Here is a 19668-nt window from a genome sequence, read left to right on the forward strand (position 1 = left end):
ATTTAATCCAATACTAATTGGTAAACAAGGAATCTAATGTATAAATTTAAGAATAAGAGTAAGACAAGTCAAACCAATCGTGTAAGCAGACCTTGACCTCGAGCAAAGGCGACCTCGAGGTAAAAGAAAAAGAACAACAAGAACAATAAAATAATAAGATGATTCAAATGAGCAATAAGCAAGAAAGTAAGAGAGTATATTCTTTACTGATGATTGATGCTCTTTATAAATGATTGGGGTCCCTTTTATATAGCAAGGGAACACTAAATAAGGTACATTTCTATTTACGGTAAGGAATCTTATTGGGACAACAGTCTAACTACCTGGTATGGATTCGTACTAGGTCGTACGAATCTATTTCGGAATTTACGCCACGTTCTTGGGGACGTGGCGGGAATCGTGTCCTTCTGTAACAAACTCATAACGGCACCACCTCGGGGTTGGTCGCACTCGGCTTCGGTGCCTACCGCATACTCTGATCTTCGAGCCCTGTATTCTGTCATCGGGCTTGGGTTTACTTCATCGGCCTCGAACTCGACCCATCCTGAACTCGGGCTTGAAGCGACTCTTCGAGCCCGTGAAATCGGGCATACCTGATTTCGACCATATATAGATAGTCCCCACGTTTCTTAGAGCAAGATGATAAGAAACGATTTGATCCTCGACCCTCCGATGCCTCGATCATGATGTCAATCTCGTGACATCAGCGACTGAAGTGACTGAAAGGTCGTGCCTGCATAGTTCCCAACGCCATTAACTGAAGGCGGCTGACGGTCGGCTGTTGGTTTCCCCCAACCGTTAGAGCGACCACTATAAATAGGACTCTTTTACAACTTTACAAACTTTACTTCTCAAATCTTTCTCAAAACCTCACTTGTTTCTTCATCTTTCCTGATTTCATCTTCTCCTCAACATGTTCTTGCTACAACATCAACTTCTCCTCTTCTTTGAATTTCTCAATAGTTATGGCCAAAACCTCTAAAATCGTTCCCTAGAAAGAAAAAGCCTCCTCCTCATCGAGGCCGGCAAAAGGTAGAAAGGCGCCGCCGCCTAACATCGATGAGTGTATTCCTGGTCCATGCAAGCTCTATCCTCCGATTTCAAAATCGATAAGCATGCATCGGTTCCAGGCCGATGTGAGGCCATGTCTCGATACATCTGCCAGATAACTGAAGATGAGCTTGAGCAGGTGAAAAAGGATTGTAATTGGGGGAATAAGGATGTCGTGATCCCTTCCCCCAAAGAGGACATCACCACCCATAAGATAGGGTACTTAAACGTGTATACCTATCCTTTCACCGCAGGTCCCGTAGGTCCATCACTGGGTCCCGTAGATCCAGTTATTCTTGATTTCTGCCACCAATATCAAGTGACGCTTGGCGAGATCTATCCTTCTTTCTGGCGCATCATCAATTTGATCAGGTATTTCAAGGGCCATATTGAGGGGGTGCCCTTTACCCTCGACCACCTGATTAGACTGTACGACCCTCGCCTTTATCGAGGCGGTCTAATAAACCTCTAGCATCGATCCTCGAAGTCACTATTTTCTAGCATCGATGAGGACAAAGACCGAGGGTGGATGAGCCGATTTGTCCGAATCAGGACTTCCGATTTGATCCCTGCTGAGAGAATGCCATTCCCCGAGGAGTGAAGTAGGAAATGTAAGTATGAACTTGTCGATGATGAGTAATATTCTACTTTCCCTATTCTTCCTCGATCTAACTCCCTTTTGATGATGCAGCTGTCCGTTGGTTCCCTGGTGCGATTCCGGACCTTGCAGGTTGGGTCCGACAACTGGCCTCCGCCTCTTCGTACGCAGAACACAGTTGACGTGATTTGGCCAAGGGTCGGTGGGAAGCTAAGAATCATGGTAAGTTGCCTTGTTCATATACTGGTGTTTCTCAATGAAATATTGACTTACTCTTACGCAGGCCTCGGAGACGCTGTTGCTATGTAGCCGCCCCCGCCCAGTGAAGAGGAAATTCCAAAGTCAGCCAAGGAGAAGAAAAGAAAGAGGTCTTCACCTCCGAGTTCCTCGGAGCCCAAGAAAAGTAAGGCTCGAAAGCCTAAGGCTGATCTCGCGGCCCTATCTACAGAAGTGGTCCAACACCTTCAGGACGAGGAGGAGGGGGGGGAGATGACGATTGCCTGTTGGTAACTCAGAAAAGAGGAAGCATCAGGCTTCGAAACACGCTGATCCGGTGATAGCTGATGCAGTTCATTCTTGAACGGAAGAAATCTCGGAGTGGAGTTTGAGCAAAGTCCCCGAGCCATCGGGAGCAAAAGAGCACCTCATCTTGGAGGTTATTTAGCGGGTGAAACCGAGGGGCCTGGTTCTGAGGCCCACCAAAGAGAATATAATGTGCCTAATGAATCACTTGGGATAATCAATATAGATGAATCGTCGTCTAGCCATGTGTTCTCCGAAAGGCAATTCCGAGATGCCCGGGCCATGAGGACTCCCGATGTGGGAACGACCCATGAAGGGAATGATATTTTCTAAGAGTGCCTTGCTGGGATCGAAGATGGTCCCAACCCAGATGCTTCATTTATTTTTTATGAGGCCCAGCAGCTCTTTAAACAAGTAAGTTTCTGCCCTTAAAACTATGCTTGTGCTCTATTCTTGTTGTTCTGAGTCTAACTTTTCCCTTTTGTGAAGGCTGTAACGCTCCATCGAGAGGCATTTTCCAAGTCTTGAGCCGAGCTTGCTCGATGTGAGGCCGAGCTCAAGAAGCTCGTGGACGAGAGGGACACCCTCAAGATCCTCTACGTCAAAAAAAGGGGGAGATCAGCAATCTTCGAGCTGAACGGGGCCCATCAGGAACATACTGAGCTTATCGAGCAGGTAATGCAACCTTTTGAGAGTTATTTGCATGTTTATGTGATTCAGTGGCTAACGTTTTTAATTTTGCAGGCCCAACAAAATGGCGAGCTGGTGGAGCAGCTTCGAGAGGAGGTTCAGCTGAAAGAGGCCGAGACCCTGGGGTGGAAGTAGCAAATGGACCGTCTTCCCTCGGAGAAAGAAACACTTCGAGCCCAGTTGGCTTCGGCTGAATGCCTGCTTCAAAATGCAAAAGGGGAAAGCTTGACCCAGAGCCGAAAGATTGAAGAGCTTGAAGCTAAATCGGTCGTCGAGCTTGCGAAATCCAGGTCTGAGACAGAGGCATTTGTGGCCTCTTATCGAGCTGATGTTGAAGTTGCCAACATTCGGGCACAGGAGATCTCCATTGATGCTGAAGTCATATTATCATGTGCTCTCAATCATGCCAGGTTACAATCTCAGAGAGAAAGTCTTGGGGAGGTGCATGCTCGTGGCTGATGTTGAAAATGCTAAAGCTCTAGAGGACGAGGTTGCCGCTTTGCTCTCCGATGATGAAGGCTCTGCTAGTAGTTTCAAGAGCGGAGGAGATGAGGATGAAGCCCCCGAGGAAGAAGTCCTCGAAGGTGCGGCTCCTAACGATGAGGCTCCCGAAGATGCGGCTCCCAAAATAGATTAAACTCTTAGGTTTTTTGTTTTTGTGTGAGGCCCCTTGTGGGCATTGTAAATACCTTTATAAATATAAGGAATTCCATTTCTTTCTGCTTCATCTCTGATTTGTATTGAATTCTGCTTCGTTTCATTTTGTGAATTTTTTTTATGTTATAACTTCAATGATCGAGTGAGCATCGCCTCGACATCAGAGTAGAATAAACCCTTAGATTTTTTAGTGATAATTGGGCGATCTTAGAACATATAATAAAATACCTCTTAAGGTTTTTTGTTGACCCTCGAGCTGTACTTAAGTCGATTTGATGCGAGCTCGAGATGATGGGATCTTGAGTGAGAGCAAGGTCTCGAACTCTACATGTTTCGGCCCTTAGCTCTTTTATATTGGCCCTTAGGCTCTTTAAGTTGGGCCAATTTGGCCTCTAAAACGGCTATAATTTTTCCCTCTTTTCGGCTAAAAAACTTAGTGAAAATTTCTTTATGCCTTAGCATGCGTTTTTTGTACCCGTTGGGTTTTTCAAGGGTTCAATCAATCAGAACCCCTTTGTGTTAATATCTCTTGAGGTTTTTTCGAATGTTGATATTATCGAAGCCTTCAAATTATTCGAGGGCTGATTTTATCGAAGCCCTTTTTTATTTACTTATTTAACCGATTTTTAAAAGTATTTGAAGGCCTTTAACTTATGACGGAAGTCGGACGTCTCCGAGCTGCATTATTTTGGTCGTAGCCTTTTTGTATAATCGTAGTCTTTAATATGGACATAGCATTCGGGTGTGTCTCTTGGACTTGTTTTCCGATAAACTTTCGAACTTGTCCGAAAGGCTAGTCCACGAGTATGATGGCCTTGGCCTTCGATTCGGGGGATGCATCTTTGAGGTCTTATAAGTTCGAGTTTAAATATTTGAATGTATTAACTGTCCCCGAGTATTCGATGTGTATTCGTGTTTTGGCCCTTGAGTCATTTCTCGCAGAATCACAAGTATGGAGTTTGTATAATGGTAGAATTCTTTGAGACACAAAGTGTTTTGATTTAGAAGGAATGCTTCTTTGAATAATTGATACATGCATACATGTTTTTCCATTGGGGCTCGACTATTCTATATGGACACGATTCATCTGACTGTTTGGCCCATTACAAAGTTTTCCTATCGAGGCTCTCTTTGGGGTGAAGTATTTTCCTCGAAAATATAACCTCCGAGGGTGATTCCCCCAGTATTCGAGGTTGATTGAAAAGAAGCCTTGGATACTGTTGAATTCTCCTTAGGTAGCACATAATTATTGCCTCGTTAAAAACCTCGCCGGAAAAATCCATTTTGGAAAAAAATCTGATCTAAGGGAAAAAGAGTGTAACGCGTGCTTTAAACCCTAAGGTCTTCGTGTAGAAAAGTACCCTCGATGTCTTCGATCGAACACCTGCAACGAGTTAGTCTTAAATTCAAACAGAAAAAGGAGAAGGTCATACCTTAGCAGTAATATCGTTTGAGTAGCGATACATTCCAATTGTTTGACAATTGTTCGCCCCTATCGTGCCAAGTTTTTAAGATACTTTACCGATAACTCCGATGATTTGGTATGGTCCTTCCCAATTTGGGCCTAGTTTCCCTTCATTCGGGTCTCGAGTATTGAGGGTGACTTTTCCGTAGAACTAAGTCCCCGATTCGAGGCCTTGATTCTGGTCGAGGTCGGGGAACCCAGCGCCAGATTTTGACATGCATCGGAGGAGTCAAATCAAAAGGCTATGAATACCAGCCTCGAGCTACTAGATGAAAAATGAGAAGTTGTACTTATTCCGAGAACGGGGCACCCTCATGCTGGACTTCAATGTTGTTCGATACGTCCAAAGAACCTCGGGTAGAACTTCTCTCCATTTTCCTTTTGCATCGTCCAACCTCTTCTTTAAGTTTTGAATGATAGTTTCGTTTGTTGACTCGGCCTGTCCGTTCCCGATCGGTAGATATGGCGCTGATAAAATCCTTTTTATTTTGTATGCTTCGGGGAATTTTGTTACCTTGCTGCCGATGAATTGCTTGCCGTTGTCGCATACGGTTTTGGCATGTATCCTGAACCGACACATGATGTGGTCCCAAATGAAGTCAATAACTTCTTTTTCTCTGACCTTTTTGAAGGCCTGTGCTTCCACCCATTTAGAAAAGTAGTCAGTCATAAACAAAATGAATTTAGCTTTACCTGAGGCCGTTGGTAGAGGGCCAACGATATCCATTCCCCATTTCATGAAAGACCACGGGGAAAGGACTGAGTGAAGTTGCTCTCCGGGCTGATGAATCATCGGCGCAAACCTTTGACATTTATCACATTTTCTAACAAACTCCTTAGTATCTTTCTCCATGCTATCCCAGTAATATCATGCTTTAATAATTTTGCGAATCAAGGACTCGCACCGGAGTGATTCCCACAAGTGCCTTCGTGGATTTCTCGTAGAACATAATCGGTGTCCCCCGTCCCTAAACATACCGCAAATGATCCATCTAACGTCCTCCTGTGCAATGTCCCATCTTCATCCAATATGAACCTAGCGGCCTTGGTTCGTAGTGCCCTTGACTCTTTATGATCCGATGGGAGCTTTCCATTTTTCAAATATTCGATATACTTATTCCTCCAATCCCAAGTCAAACTTGTAGAATTTATCTCGGCATAACCTTCCTCGACCGCAGATCTTGATAACTAGACGATAGTTCCCGGGACAATGTCGTCTTCCTCGACCGATGATCCCAGATTTGCGAGCGCATCGGCCTCACTATTTTGCTCTCGAAGTAGGTGATCGAGGGTTCACTTCTTGAAGTGGTGCAACGTCACATGTAACTTGTCCAAATACATTTGCATTCTATCCTCTCGAACTTTGAAGCTTTTATTTACTTGGTTCACCACCAATAGAGAGTCGCATTTGGCTTCGATGACTTCTGCCCCCAAGCTTTTAGCTAGCTCGAGACCTGCAATCATGGTCTTATACTCGGCCTCATTGTTAGTTAACCTAGTAGCTTTGATAGATTGTCTGATAGTGCCCCCTACGGATGGCTTCAAAACAATGCCGAGCCCGGACCCTTTCACATTCGAGGCACCATCCGTGAAAAGGATCCATACCCCCGATGTTGTACCCAATTTCAATAGAAGTTCCTTTTCTACTTCGCGTACGAAGGTTTGCGTAAAATCGGCCACGAAGTCAGCCAAGATTTGAGATTTGATGGTCGTCTGGGGTTGATATTTAATATTGTACCCGCCAAGTTCGACTGCCCATTTGGCCAATCGACCTGATAGATCGGGCTTATGCAAAACATTTTGGAGAGGATAAGTGGATAACACACATATGGGGTGATACTGGAAATATGGCTTCAGTTTTCTAGATGCGCTTATTGATGCAAGTGCCAATTTCTCTAGATGTGGGTATCTAGTTTCAGCATCTCTTAAGGTTCGACTCACATAATAAATAGGGAATTGTGTACCTGCTCTTCTCGAACTAATACGCCACTTTGGATATCGCCAAGTATAAATACAACTTCTCATCTGCCTTCGGAGTGTGAAACAGAGGTGGGCTCAATAAGTATCGCTTCAATTCTTCCAATGCTTGTTGACATTTTGGGGTCCATGTGAAATTATTTTTCTTTTTAAGTAAGGAAACGAACTTGTGGCTTCGATCTGACGACCTCGAAATGAATCGGTCCAAGGTAGCTATCCATCCGGGTAGCCTTTGTACGACTTTCACATTGTCTACGATGGTGATATCCTCGATTGCCTTAATCTTATCGGGGTTGATTTTGATACCATGAAGCCGAGGAATTTGCCTGAGCCGACCCCAAAGGCACATATTTCGGGGTTAAGTTTCATGTTGTATTTCCTCAAGATTTCGAATGTTTCCTGCAAATAAATCAAATGGTCCTCTGCACGCAAGGACTTAAGTAACATATCATCAATGTAAACTTCCATTGATTTGCCTATCTGTTCCTCGAACATTTTGTTAATTAGGCGTTGGTATGTAGCCCCAACATTTTTTAGCCCGAATGGTATTACATTGTAACAGTATGTTCCAAACTTAGTGATAAACGAGGTCTTCTCTTGATCCTCTAGGTTCATCTGAATTTGATTGTACTCGGAGTAGGCGTCGAGAAAGGTAAGGATCTCATGGTCGGCCGTGGCATCAATCATGCGATCGATGTTAGGCAGTGGAAAAGAGTCTCTGGGGCATGCATTGTTTAAATCTTTATAATCTACGCACATTCTAAGTTTGTTCCCTTTCTTAGGGACTACAACTACGTTGGATAACCACTCGGGGTATTTTACCTCCCGAATGGACCCTATTTTAAGAAGTTTAGTTACCTCATCCTTTATGAATGCATGCTTCACCTCATATTGGGGCCTTTTTATTGCTTCACTAGTTTGAATCTAGGGTCAAGACTCAGCCAGTGTGTTGTTATTTTCGGCGAGATCCTTGTTATGTCTAAATGGGACCAAGCAAAATAATCCATGTTATCGATAAGAAATTGAATGAGTTTTTCCTGAGTTTGGGGGTTAACCCCGTTCCCAAGTATACCTTTTTCTCGGGCATGCACTCAATCAGTATGACCTATTCCAGTTCCTTGACCGTTGACTTGGTTGCATCTAACTCTTCGAGAATGACGAAAGTTCGAGGAGTAAGGAAATCCACTTCTTCTTCGATTACCTGTTCTTCTGATTGGGTCGAGGTTGGGGACGATGCTTATCTTTGATGTTCGATCTCTCCGAGGTCAAAGGCACTGGTATTAGTGTCACCTCATCGACTGCAAATATTTCCTTTTCAGCGTGTTGTTCTCCATAAACCGTTTTCACACCATCTACTATTGGGAATTTCATCATCTGATATAGGGTTGAAGGTACTGCCCTCATGTTGTGGATCCATGGCCTCCCGAGTAGTGCATTATATCTCATGTCACCTTCGATGACATGGAATTTTGTATCTTGGATATTCCCGACCACGTTCATTGGTAGGATTATCTCCTCCTTTGTTGTTTCACATGCCATGTCAAAGCCATTTAGGACTCGATATTCAGGTACGATTTGGTCCTGTAGGACGAGCTGCTCTACAACCCTTGATCTGATTATGAATGCTGAGCTACCCGGATCCATTAGAACATGTTTAACTTGAACTTTATTTAACAAAATAGAAATTACCAGGACGTCATTGTGCGGCTGAGATATGCCTTCTGCTTCTTCGTCATTGAATGATAGGACGCCATCAGGTACATAACTCCGAGTCCATTTTTCTCTAGTGATCGACACATTTGAATATAGGTCCTTGTGGAACATCGACACGGCCAATGATCATATGAATTGCATGTTGCGGTTCTTCCTACTCATTTTTTCTGTTTGTATCTCTTTCCCTAAAGTGGTTCTTAGCTCGATCACTGAGAAACCCTTGAATATGACCCTCGTTGAACAATCGAGCTACCTCCCCCCTAAGCTGCTTGTAGTCTTCAGTGTTATGGCCATATGTGCCATGATATTTACACATCAAGTTTGGATTTCTTTAAGAAGGGTCGGTTTGCGTAGGCCTAGGCCACCTGATGTCTTTGATTCTTCCAATAGCTGATATGATCTCCGATGCATCTACACTGAAATTATACTCCGACAACCAAGGTGCTTCAGTGGGATCGGTGTGTTTATCAAAACCATGTTTACTCATAAGTCCCCGAGATCTTTGACCTAGATAATTTTTTCGATCGTTCTGAGGAGCGTTACGCCCTGAACCGTTGTTTCTCCGATCAAAATATGGCTAATACCATCTTGGTTCCCTGTCCGTATCCCTCGAGGCCTTTACTGCCAATCTATTAGGATGAACTGAACCCGAAGGGGCTCTCAACTGGTCGTCCTTGACCCTGACCTTCGATTGGTAAAGATTATGTACGTCTGACCAAGTCACAGCTAGGTACTCAATCAGATTTTGCTTCAACTGTCGTGATGGGATCGAACTCCGCTCGTTCAACCCATGCATAAAAGCTTGTACCGCCCAATCATCCGAGATCGGTGGTACTTCTATTCGCTTTATTTGAAATCGGGACACGAACTCCCTTAGCATATCAACATTCCTCTGTCTTATCTTAAAAACATCCGACTTCCTTGTTGCAACCTTTATGGCCCCGACATGTACTTTCACGAAGGCGTCTGCTAACATAGCAAACGAATGAATAATGTCCGGTGGCAAGTTGTGATACCAAATCATGGCTCCTTTTGGCAAAGTTTCCCGAAATTTTTTCAACAATACTGACTGGATCTCATCATCATTTAAGTAGTTTCCTTTAATCCCGCAAGTGTACGAGGTAATGTGTTTATTAGGATAGCTCGTTCCATTATATTTAGGTATGCAGGCATACAGAACTTCTCATGTATGGGCATCGGAGTCTCACTCGTGGGAAATGACTTTTGCATGAATTTTTGGGCATCCAATCCTTTCAAGACCGGGGGTGCCCCTGGTATTTGATCAACACGGGAGTTATACGTCTCCACTTTTTTGTTATTATCCTCAATCTTTTTCTCCCCCGACTCGATCCTTTTGGTGAGCTCCTCGAGCATCCTCATAATCGTGGGATCAGTCCCTGAGCCATTACCATTCGATCTTTCAAGCACCGGCTCAGTTCGGCGGGTGATTCCTGGTTCGACCACACTTGGAGTTTTTTGCTGACTTTGAAGCTGAGCGATAACAATCTGTTGAGCTCGTAACATCTCAAATATTACTTGGAGTCTAACTCTCCCGTCTCCTACGCCTTGAGTTCATTGGACACCAGTTCGGCCTTCCTTGTGCACACTTGCTCCAGGATCCGCGCCTAAGTCCTCGTTCAGAGCAATGTGCGAATTGACATCGACCGGGTCGGCAGCAGGCACTTCCCCAAGGTTGACCGATAGCACCTCGACCGCTGGAGCAATTATGTTGTCATTTTCTCCGTGGAACCCAAGACCGTCATCACCATGTACGGGCGCGTTCTGTGAGTTTGACATGTTTAACCTGAAAACAAAGAATCTTTGACAATATCAAGTGTGAAAATAACGTGTGTTATAAGAACCAGTACTGAAATAACCACTATTATCTTTAGCCCCACGGTGGGCGCCAAACTGTTTACCTCGAAAATACGAGTAACAATTAAACTTGTTTGTGATTTAATCCAATACTAATTGATAAATAAGGAATTAATGCATAAATTTAAAAGTAAGGCAAGTCAAACCAATTGTGTAAGCAGACCTCGACCTCGTGCAAAGGCGACCTCGAGGTAAAAGAACAAGAACAACAATAACAGTAAAATAATAAGATGATTCAGATGAGCAATAGGCAAGAAAGTAAGAGAGTATATTCTTTACTGATGATTGATGCCCTTTATAAATGATTGAGGTCCCCTTTATATAGCAGGAGAACCTTAAATAAGGTACATTTCTATTTATAGTAAGGAATCTTATTGGGACAACTGTCTAACCACCTGGTATAGGTTCTCCTGCTATATAAAGGGGACCCAAATCTGTAACAAACTCATAACGACCCCACCTCGGGGTTGGTCGCACTCGGCTTCGGTGCCTACCGCATACTCTGATCTTCGAGCCCTGTATTCTGTCATCAGGCTTAGTTCATCGGCCTCGAACTCGACCCATCCTGAACTCGGGCTTGAAGCGACTCTTCGAGCCCGTGAAATAGAGCATACGTGATTTCGACCTTACAGACACACCAAATAAGAAAAAAAGTAATAATCTTTCCACATAATTTTTGTTATTTTCAATTTTAGAGTTGGGAAAGAGAGAAATCTAATCAACCTTAGAAGATATTTCGATTGTAAACCTATCAAATTTTTTCTCTGTTATCTTATATTTACACCAAAATAATGTATAAATAATCATCTTTACATACGGTTTATCATTTAATCATAATTATACTTATTATCACCATTTTTTATTATCAAACATAAATAAGTTAACGGTGAATCAATATTTTCCTTAGCTGTACTAATAAGAATCCTCCAAAAATGGCTATATTTCATTTTAATTTCCCCCCTCCAAATTAGCTTTTAAACCTCCTTTTACCACAGTAAAAATAATCCTTGGCGCCAAAGGCAGACTCTCCATATCATAACCCCGCGCGCGCGAAAAATAAACCGTCCAAAACACAACCAATTCAACATTCCCGCCATGTCCACTTTCTCTCCTTAAAACCTCCAAAATGCGACCCGAAATCCCCGATTCCCTTTCATTCCCCAACCCGAAATCAAATGGATCTTTCCGACATTGCCCGAAAGCTCGGTCTATCTGAAACCAAGCACATTGTACGTAAAGCCGCCGAGCTCCGTCGTCTCGCTGATGTCCAATTCGATTCCTCCGTCATCGGCGTCGTAAGTAACTAATGTTATGAATTGGTCGTTTGAAAGAAGAAATTTATTCGATTGGAATGTAATTTGGAACAATGTTAACCAAAAATCTATTTGATTCTTTTCTGCAGGGCGAGATATGCAAGGCTATAATTTGCCTAGAGATTGCTGCTTCTAGGTAATGGGAGTCAATTAATGGTGTGTCGATTCCTAATTAGTTTGGGTCAATTTTGTAAATTTAGGGATTGGTTCTATGAATCCTCTATATGTGTTTCAATTAAATTAGGATCTTTATCAGTTTTGTGTTGATTTATAGTACTACATAAAAATAACAAAAATTGTGTTGAATCCTCTATATGTGTTTCAATTAATTTTTTTGGGGGTTGATTTTGGATGTCAAAGTACCAATGGATGAATCAGCTGGGCAATGTATAACTTCTGTTCTATTTTGACTTATTTTGTCTTAATGCTAAATTATTTGTTTTATAAGGCAAATTAACTGTCTATTTATTGTATTGCATCAACATTAGAAAAATGGTAGCCTGATCCACTAAGCTCCCTATATGTGCGGGAGGATGGACCAGCATCGGGTCTAATATATGCAGCCTTACCTTGCATTTCTGTAGCGAGTTGTGAAACATTATTGGGTCTGAACAAAAAAATTATTTTATGTGCTGATGAGTTGTGAAATGTGGTATAGTAGGAGTAATATTTGTGTGTATCATTTTGTAAGATGTTTTGATGATAAATGTAGGATGGACATGGTGTTTGATCGTCAGGCAGCAATAAAATTGAGTGGGATGTCTGAGAAGGCTTATAACAGATCGTTCATTTCAATGCAGAATGGTATTGGAGTGAAGTAAGTTGTCAATCTTTTGTTTCAGTCTACACTTTCCTTTTGTGAATCTGTACATGTCTTTTGGAGCTAAATGGTGTTTTGTTATGTGTTAGATTCTTGCTGACGTGAATGTTTCTTTGCTTCAACTTTGCAGAAACAAGCTTGATATTAGAGAACTGGGAATTCAGTTTGGGTGTGTCAGACTCATTCCTTTTGTTCGTAAAGGTCTATCATTGTAAGTTTGATTGTCAACTTTGTACTTATGGTTTTACAGAATTGTACTGCCTGTGATATTTGATCGAATGTTTGTGAACCAAATTGGACAAGAATAAGCTGCTTTTGTATAAGCACTTAGAGAATTAGGCTTCTCATAGTGAATGAACGATTGAAATTGTTTATTTTCAGGTACAAGGATCGGTTTCTTGCATCCTTGCCACCTTCTCGAAGGTCAAGTGCTGATTTCACTCGACCTGTGTTTTCTGCTGGTGCATTCTATCTGTGCGCAAAAAGGCACAAGGTTTGTTTGGTCTACTTTTTACTTATTGGCAGTCTTGCTCTCTTGTACTGGTTGTAGCAGCATGATAATTTGGTATAAAATGCCTCATTGTTTCTTTGTCTGTGTTTTGCAGCTCAAGGTTGACAAAATGAAGTTAATTGAGCTTTGTGGCACATCAGAATCTGAATTTGCTAGTGTAGGGCCTTATGCTCCCTTGGTTCCTTAATCATTTATTTACTTAAGCTATCAGTTTGCTATACTATGATTCTAATAATATTATGTTTGACATAATACAGGTTTCTACCTCGATGAGCGATCTTTGTTTTGATGTTTTTGGTATATCAAAGGAGAAAAAAGATCCTAAGACAGTGAAGGGGAACCGAGGTAACTCATGCTGATTAAGTTCCTCACTTCAGTGCAAGCAAAATGTGGTTCAGTCCTTTTCAATACATATGATGATATTTGGTCTTTAACTCAGTGATTTGCATATGCAGAGTTGCTAGATGCATTACCTGAAAAAAGGACTGTTGAAGATGGTGGCTATTCATCTGAGGAGGATAATGTAAATTATAAGCTCTCTCTTCGATTTTGCTACTAGTTATTCATTCCATAACACTAATCAACATAAATAAGGAGCATTGAAGCTCTCAACTCAGATGTAAAAACATCTGTGCATATGTATTGAATAGATGGTGGGATGCAACCCTACAATTGTTGCGTACATAGTGTCTGTTGCAATCCACACAGATGCTTATTTGAACCCCTCGATTAGAAAAAATATGATGGATTTGATTGGTCACTGGTTTGTCCCCTTTACCATAAACTAAAGCATGGCTAAATGCAAGTCAATCGCTGCAAAACTTTGTGCATGAGCAGTATAGTTAAAGTTATTACATTTCAGTTTGAGTTGGCTTTTATGGAGTTCTGAGGCCCTTCATTTTACAGTCATCAGCCTACAAGAAGCGCAAACGTATGGACAAACATGCTTATGAGGAATGGAAATCTATTGTCCTAGCATCAAATAATGAAAGTGGCCAAAAAGGTAGAGTAAATGCATACCCTATCCATAACTGAAAGAGTTTCTAGAACATTTGGTAACTATATTAGCTAGCTTATGTACTGATGGAAATTGTCTGTTTATTCTTGTAGCTCCTAAACAAAACAAACAAGCCCGGCTCGACTTCATGAAGAAAGTTCCTGAAACACAAGTGCAAGCTACATAAAGCTCAATTGTCATTTTCAATTAGACAAATTTTAGTTGATTTTTCAATACAGTAAAGAGAATGATTGGGAAGAAACTTCCTTTTGTTTTCTTGATACCATAGTTGACTAGAGAAAAACAAAAGAAGGGAAATTAGTATGTTTCATTGAACTTTGATAGTGGTAGGCCACTACTGAAACTTAATCACCATTTGGATTAATCTTTTGCTTAACAGCAAAGTTTCTCTGTATAGATATAAATTATTTTTATTTAATAATCACGTCACATGCTGTTGATAGTTCAATAATTGAGAGTGTTCTGTGACCATTTTCTTCTATAATACGTAACTCATTATCTTACTATTTATAGTCCTCATGTCTTTCAGAATTATTATCCTGTATGCACGTAATCATAAAATGTATAGTCATCCACTCTTGACGAAATGGTCAAGACAAAAGGATGCTTTCACAATTGGAGACCTTGTATTTCAAGAAAGAAATAGAAAAAGGATGCTTCCGCAATTGAAGACTTGTCTTTGAAAGAAAAATATGATAGTGAATATATCCACATAGAAGACCCAAGTTCCACAATTGGAAAGTCCTATTTAATGTCTGGAGTTTTTTGTTTTATTTTATGACTAGGACTAATTCAAGTTTAAACAATTCCATAACTCTCTCTTGTTGGTTGTCAATTTCTAAGACATTCTCACCTATACAAGCTAGTAATTGAGGTTAAGTTGTAGTTGGAATTTTCCAACACAAGTTTAAAGATAACTGTCCCAAAACTTAACAACAATACAATAATAACATACATGTTATGATAAAAATCAAAATATGGTGGATGTCTATTCTTCCTCCATGATTTTTCTCTCAAATGGTTAATGACATATTCAATGACATATTTTCTATGTTCAATGACATATTCCATGACATATTTTCTTCACTTTTCATGCCTATATAAAGGCTTTGTAATAGATAAGAAAATACACACAATTTAAGAAGAAAATCTTTTCCTTTCTCTCTATCTCTATTTCTTATTCATGTTTTACTAAATTGTCTTTATTTCTTGTTCATGTTTTACTAAATTGCATTTATTTCATAACACGTTATCAGCACAAGTCTCTACCCAATTGTATATATATATCTACAAAATTTTTCCTACATCCAGAAAGATTACAATTAGAAGCCATACATATCATCACATGGTTAAATGTAAAGAGAAACTACATATGATAAGTAATGAAATGTAAGAAGGTATGATTATCTTATACTTGTTATTCCTTTAAAATCTCATATGCACACAACTTCTTACTACACCTGTATTGCATAAGCACATATTAATATCACATCTTTTATATCACATGAATGGAATAAAATTTTCGAAGTTTTGTATGTTAAAATCATAGTAGCAGTTAATTGTTGATATGATGCATGTCATGGTAACCAAGGATATTTTATATAAATTGTCTTATGCATATTTATGTGTTAACTATCTTCAATCTGTCCTGCCGCTTTTAACATTTTCTTTTACTTGGATGAATATTTTTTTCCTTTTGGATTTTTACACTTGCATATAGTATAAAAAAAAAAGAATAAAAAATAAAATAAAATTGGTCATATTGATTAAAAGCATAAATCATCTTGAAGAAAACAAGAAATACTTCACATCTTTATCTAGGTTGATTAATTACTTCTTTGAAGTTTGGAAAACAAACCAGCTATTGAGAAAGTATACTTCATAATTTATGGTCGTATCATTTGAAAGCAAACAATGATTAGTATGACTACTAGAAGAGGTATTTTTGAGTATCCATGACCTACTTGATGTTTGCTACTGACTTACCATTTTTAAGTATTTTATATGAATGATGCACAAGCTACAACTGGTAAGTTGTTACCTATAATGTCACTTTTCAGGTAATATAAATGCTGAATTTATGTATTAGTACTATATATGTGTTGTTACCTATATGGTGTACTTTTGATAAATTTATTCACTAATTGCTTGGTTGAATTGAGTGCAGGAAAGTCATGGCGTTAAATCAAATCCAATAGGTAGGGTATACCCCGAAAACAACAATATTTTTGAGAGTGACTCAATAAATATTATGACAATGATTTTATGATCCTTTTAAACTCTAAATTTAGAAGAAATATTCTGACTACAAATAATTGTATTTCATATAGATGCTACAAATAATTAATAAAGCTTTACGCTGATTTGAGATTTGTACACTTATTTAAGAAAGCAAATTTGATTTGCTAAATTGCAAATTAGTTGTGTATAACTTTCTTGGCATGTGATTGAAATTAAGGCTTGAGAATGAATCTCAATATTGTTTAGCCTATTATGCCATTAATTGAGGATAAGACATCGAGATCAAGTCCTGATGCTCCATAATGATAAGAGTTAGGTTTGAGTCCCAATTTATTATGGCCTAACATGCCTTTATATTGGTAAGACATTGGGTTTGAGTCCCAATGTACCATATTGATGATATAATGATGACTAAAGAAAAATTATATATTTTTCATGAAAAGACATAAAAATTGTCCCACTTGATTTGCTCCATTTTTGAAGTGAATGTGATAACAGTGCATAATAAGTTTCAATGAAGACAAGTAGTTGAACAATGAACGTGGGCGTTCCAAATATCAAAATAATAATCATCATCACTATGATTATAAAAGGAGAACAATAAGAGTTCTCAAAATAGTCCTTCAAAATGTGAAGGCAATGCTTACCATCAAATTGGTATGAAAATAATAAAGCACGTCGCTGATTATGATCCATTCCTTGAAGAGAATGTGACTTGTGATAAGCATTAAGAATGCAAACCCATTCCTAAAGTTGAATGTGGCAATATGTGATAAAAGCAATGAATAAAGATATGCAATTCATGATTATATGAATACCACACAACTCACCTCTAAGGGAGGTTTGAGTAAAATAAAGAGAATAAATATTATTGTGTGGTTACATGAAATATGTCATTGGTCGCGTACATGTGATATGCCAAATATTATTTTGTCATGCCTTATAAAAGTTATTAAAGGCAAAACTAAAGCAAGAAATGATTTTGCTTGTGATGATTTTGACCATGATAATTTATTATGATATAATTTTCTCCGTGAAGGAGATATTTAACATATGAATGATATGATAAAAGATCTTGTTGTACAAAAGTTGTTAAGAACTCCGGAAAAACTAGTTTGTTACTACCCGGATGAATAAACTTATTCATGACATTGATATTGTAAAGTCTCAAAAGAAACTTTTTGAGTTTCAAATATATAAGTCAAAGTGATTGGCATATTGAGACTATAAATGAAAGGAAGATTGAATATCTTCATATTTCTATAATCATACCGGGTAAATATGAAAGGTTACCCGATCTTCTTTCTATTTGTACTACACAAATATAAGCATGATGCTGGAATCATATGCCACAAGTAAACTAGAGATTTACTAAAATAAATATTAATTGGCATGACCGGTTGACCATATCGGTTCAATTATGATGCGAAAAATTAATTAAGAATTACATTGACACATATTGAAGAATAGAAGATTCTTCAAAAATTCTCTTGTGCTGCTTATTCTCATGATATACCAGTTAAAGGTTGGGATTGAATCCTTTGATTTGTGGAAGGAATAAAAGGTGATATATATATGGGCCCAGTCACCTGCCATGTGGACCGTTTACTATTATATGATTTTAATAGATGCATCTATTTTATGGTCACATGTGCATTTGTTATCAACTTGCAGTTTGGTTTTTGCAAGATTGCTTGCTCAAATTATTAGAGCACAATTCCAGAATATAAATTATGATGATTTATCTTAATAATACTGGTTTAAATCCAAGTTGATTTAGCAGAAATTGTATGCCTCCAATTATAGCTAAATCATTGGTTATGAGAACAAAACTCCCAAAAATGAAATTTGGTATGAGATTTATTATTTAATATACAGCAGCACTTGTACGCATCTAGCCAAGTTATAAAATTTCTCCCTATCACAATCGGTTCAGGGTCAGGAACCAAATAATTTCTATATAGAAATATGGATGTGCTATATGATTTAATTATGCCACCAAAATGCACAAAGATGAGTTCCCAAAGATGGTTGAGAAATGTGTTGGGATTCTAACATTAGGGGGAGAAAATGGGCAGCTAAGAAAGTGATACGTGAAATGAATTATTATGAATACATATAGATCCTCGCACAAGAAAATATAAACTTGAAGTTCAAGTGATAATTCATTTACAAATTATTGCCAGACGCATTTGCTGACCCAAAGCTAAATGTCATATTTCAGCTGCTAATGCTCCAAATAGAATAAAGCCATGAGGGACAGAGTCTATGGCACGCATGAAGTGTAACAGACTAATCGGTTCCAAAGATAAAACACCTTGAAGAAAGAGAGGGGCAAATATTCAAAATGGTCATAATAAGGAGGCAAGTGCCCTAGAAGAGCACCACGACATAACACTTCATAAGACCTCATGGGAGAGGCTCAGGTACCTGAAAAAAATAAAATAAAGAGATATCAATAAGTTATGTCGTTATTGGGTAATAATGAAACCGACATAAAATGATTGTCGACAATATTGTTAATATAATGTAGCGCTCAATATGATTAATATTGACGAGGATCTTGAGATCAAATTTGTCATGAAATTTGGACGGATAAAAGATTGGCCAAATAAAAAAATACGCAATGAAATTGACTTCACTTGAAAAATGTGAAGTTGGACGGATAGTCCAACACCTGAAAGTATAAAGTCAATTGAGGTATAAATGTGTTCTTGTGCGAAAGGTTCAAGTCGATAGACATAAAGACGACTTGTGGCACAAGAAAATTAGTAAATATCCTCACATTGATTATATGGAGACATGTTCTCTTATAGTGGATATAGTCACTTCAGGTTTTAATCTGGCAATATATGAAAAACTTGATATGCGTATAGTGGATATCATTGAAAGATTTAAATTGTCTTGGAGCATATTAAGGTTTCCAAGAAATTTATTAAATAAAGCTTCAAAAATCCTTATACGGATTGAAACAATCAGGGCGCATTTGGTATAATCGTCCGAGAGAGTACTTGTTGAAAGAAGGGTATAAGAATAATTCAATTTGTCCTTGTGTCCTTATAAAAGGATATGGATTTGAATTTGTTATAATCGCCATCTATGTTGATGATTCAAATATCATTAGAACTCCCGGAGAGCTTCCTAAAGCAGTAGACTGTTTAAAGAAAGAATTTGAAATGAAAGATCTTGGAAAGACAAAATTTTGTCTTGGTCTACAA

General features: G+C 39.1%; 2 protein-coding genes and 1 long non-coding RNA gene across 3 annotated transcripts; 2 read left to right on the forward strand and 1 right to left on the reverse strand.

The window, feature by feature from the left end:
* Window positions 1–8156: 8156 nt before the first annotated feature.
* Window positions 8157–8783, reverse strand: LOC138880074 (uncharacterized). The gene has a single exon (XM_070159728.1). It carries the CDS (start codon window positions 8781–8783, stop codon window positions 8157–8159), a length of 627 nt encoding a protein of 208 aa, XP_070015829.1.
* A 2856-nt stretch (window positions 8784–11639) lies between these two features.
* LOC104236840 (origin of replication complex subunit 6) lies at window positions 11640–14650 on the forward strand. Its single transcript, XM_009790854.2, has 10 exons — window positions 11640–11842; window positions 11950–11996; window positions 12573–12677; window positions 12811–12891; window positions 13062–13173; window positions 13286–13348; window positions 13449–13536; window positions 13647–13714; window positions 14098–14194; window positions 14302–14650. Exons 1-10 carry the CDS (start codon window positions 11723–11725, stop codon window positions 14373–14375), a joined length of 855 nt encoding a protein of 284 aa, XP_009789156.1. The 5' UTR covers window positions 11640–11722; the 3' UTR covers window positions 14376–14650.
* Window positions 14651–15360: 710 nt separating this feature from the next.
* On the forward strand, window positions 15361–19011 carry LOC138880359 (uncharacterized). The gene is made up of 2 exons (XR_011402986.1): window positions 15361–16407; window positions 18675–19011. It is a non-coding gene; the product is annotated as an uncharacterized lncRNA (long non-coding RNA).
* The last annotated feature ends 657 nt before the right edge of the window (window positions 19012–19668 follow it).

Source organism: Nicotiana sylvestris, chromosome 10 (genome assembly GCF_000393655.2).
Source record: "Nicotiana sylvestris chromosome 10, ASM39365v2, whole genome shotgun sequence".
In the NCBI taxonomy this organism is placed as follows: domain Eukaryota; kingdom Viridiplantae; phylum Streptophyta; class Magnoliopsida; order Solanales; family Solanaceae; genus Nicotiana; species Nicotiana sylvestris.

Coding starts and splice junctions, on each gene's coding strand:
- LOC138880074 (XM_070159728.1), bottom strand. CDS start 8,783: ATGTTCCACAAGGACCTATATTCAAATGTGTCGATCACTAGAGAAAAA.
- LOC104236840 (XM_009790854.2), top strand. CDS start 11,723: ATGGATCTTTCCGACATTGCCCGAAAGCTCGGTCTATCTGAAACCAAG. Junction 11,997..12,572: donor CTAGAGATTGCTGCTTCTAG/GTAATGGGAGTC, acceptor TGATAAATGTAG/GATGGACATGGTGTTTGATC. Junction 13,174..13,285: donor TGTGCGCAAAAAGGCACAAG/GTTTGTTTGGTC, acceptor TGTGTTTTGCAG/CTCAAGGTTGACAAAATGAA.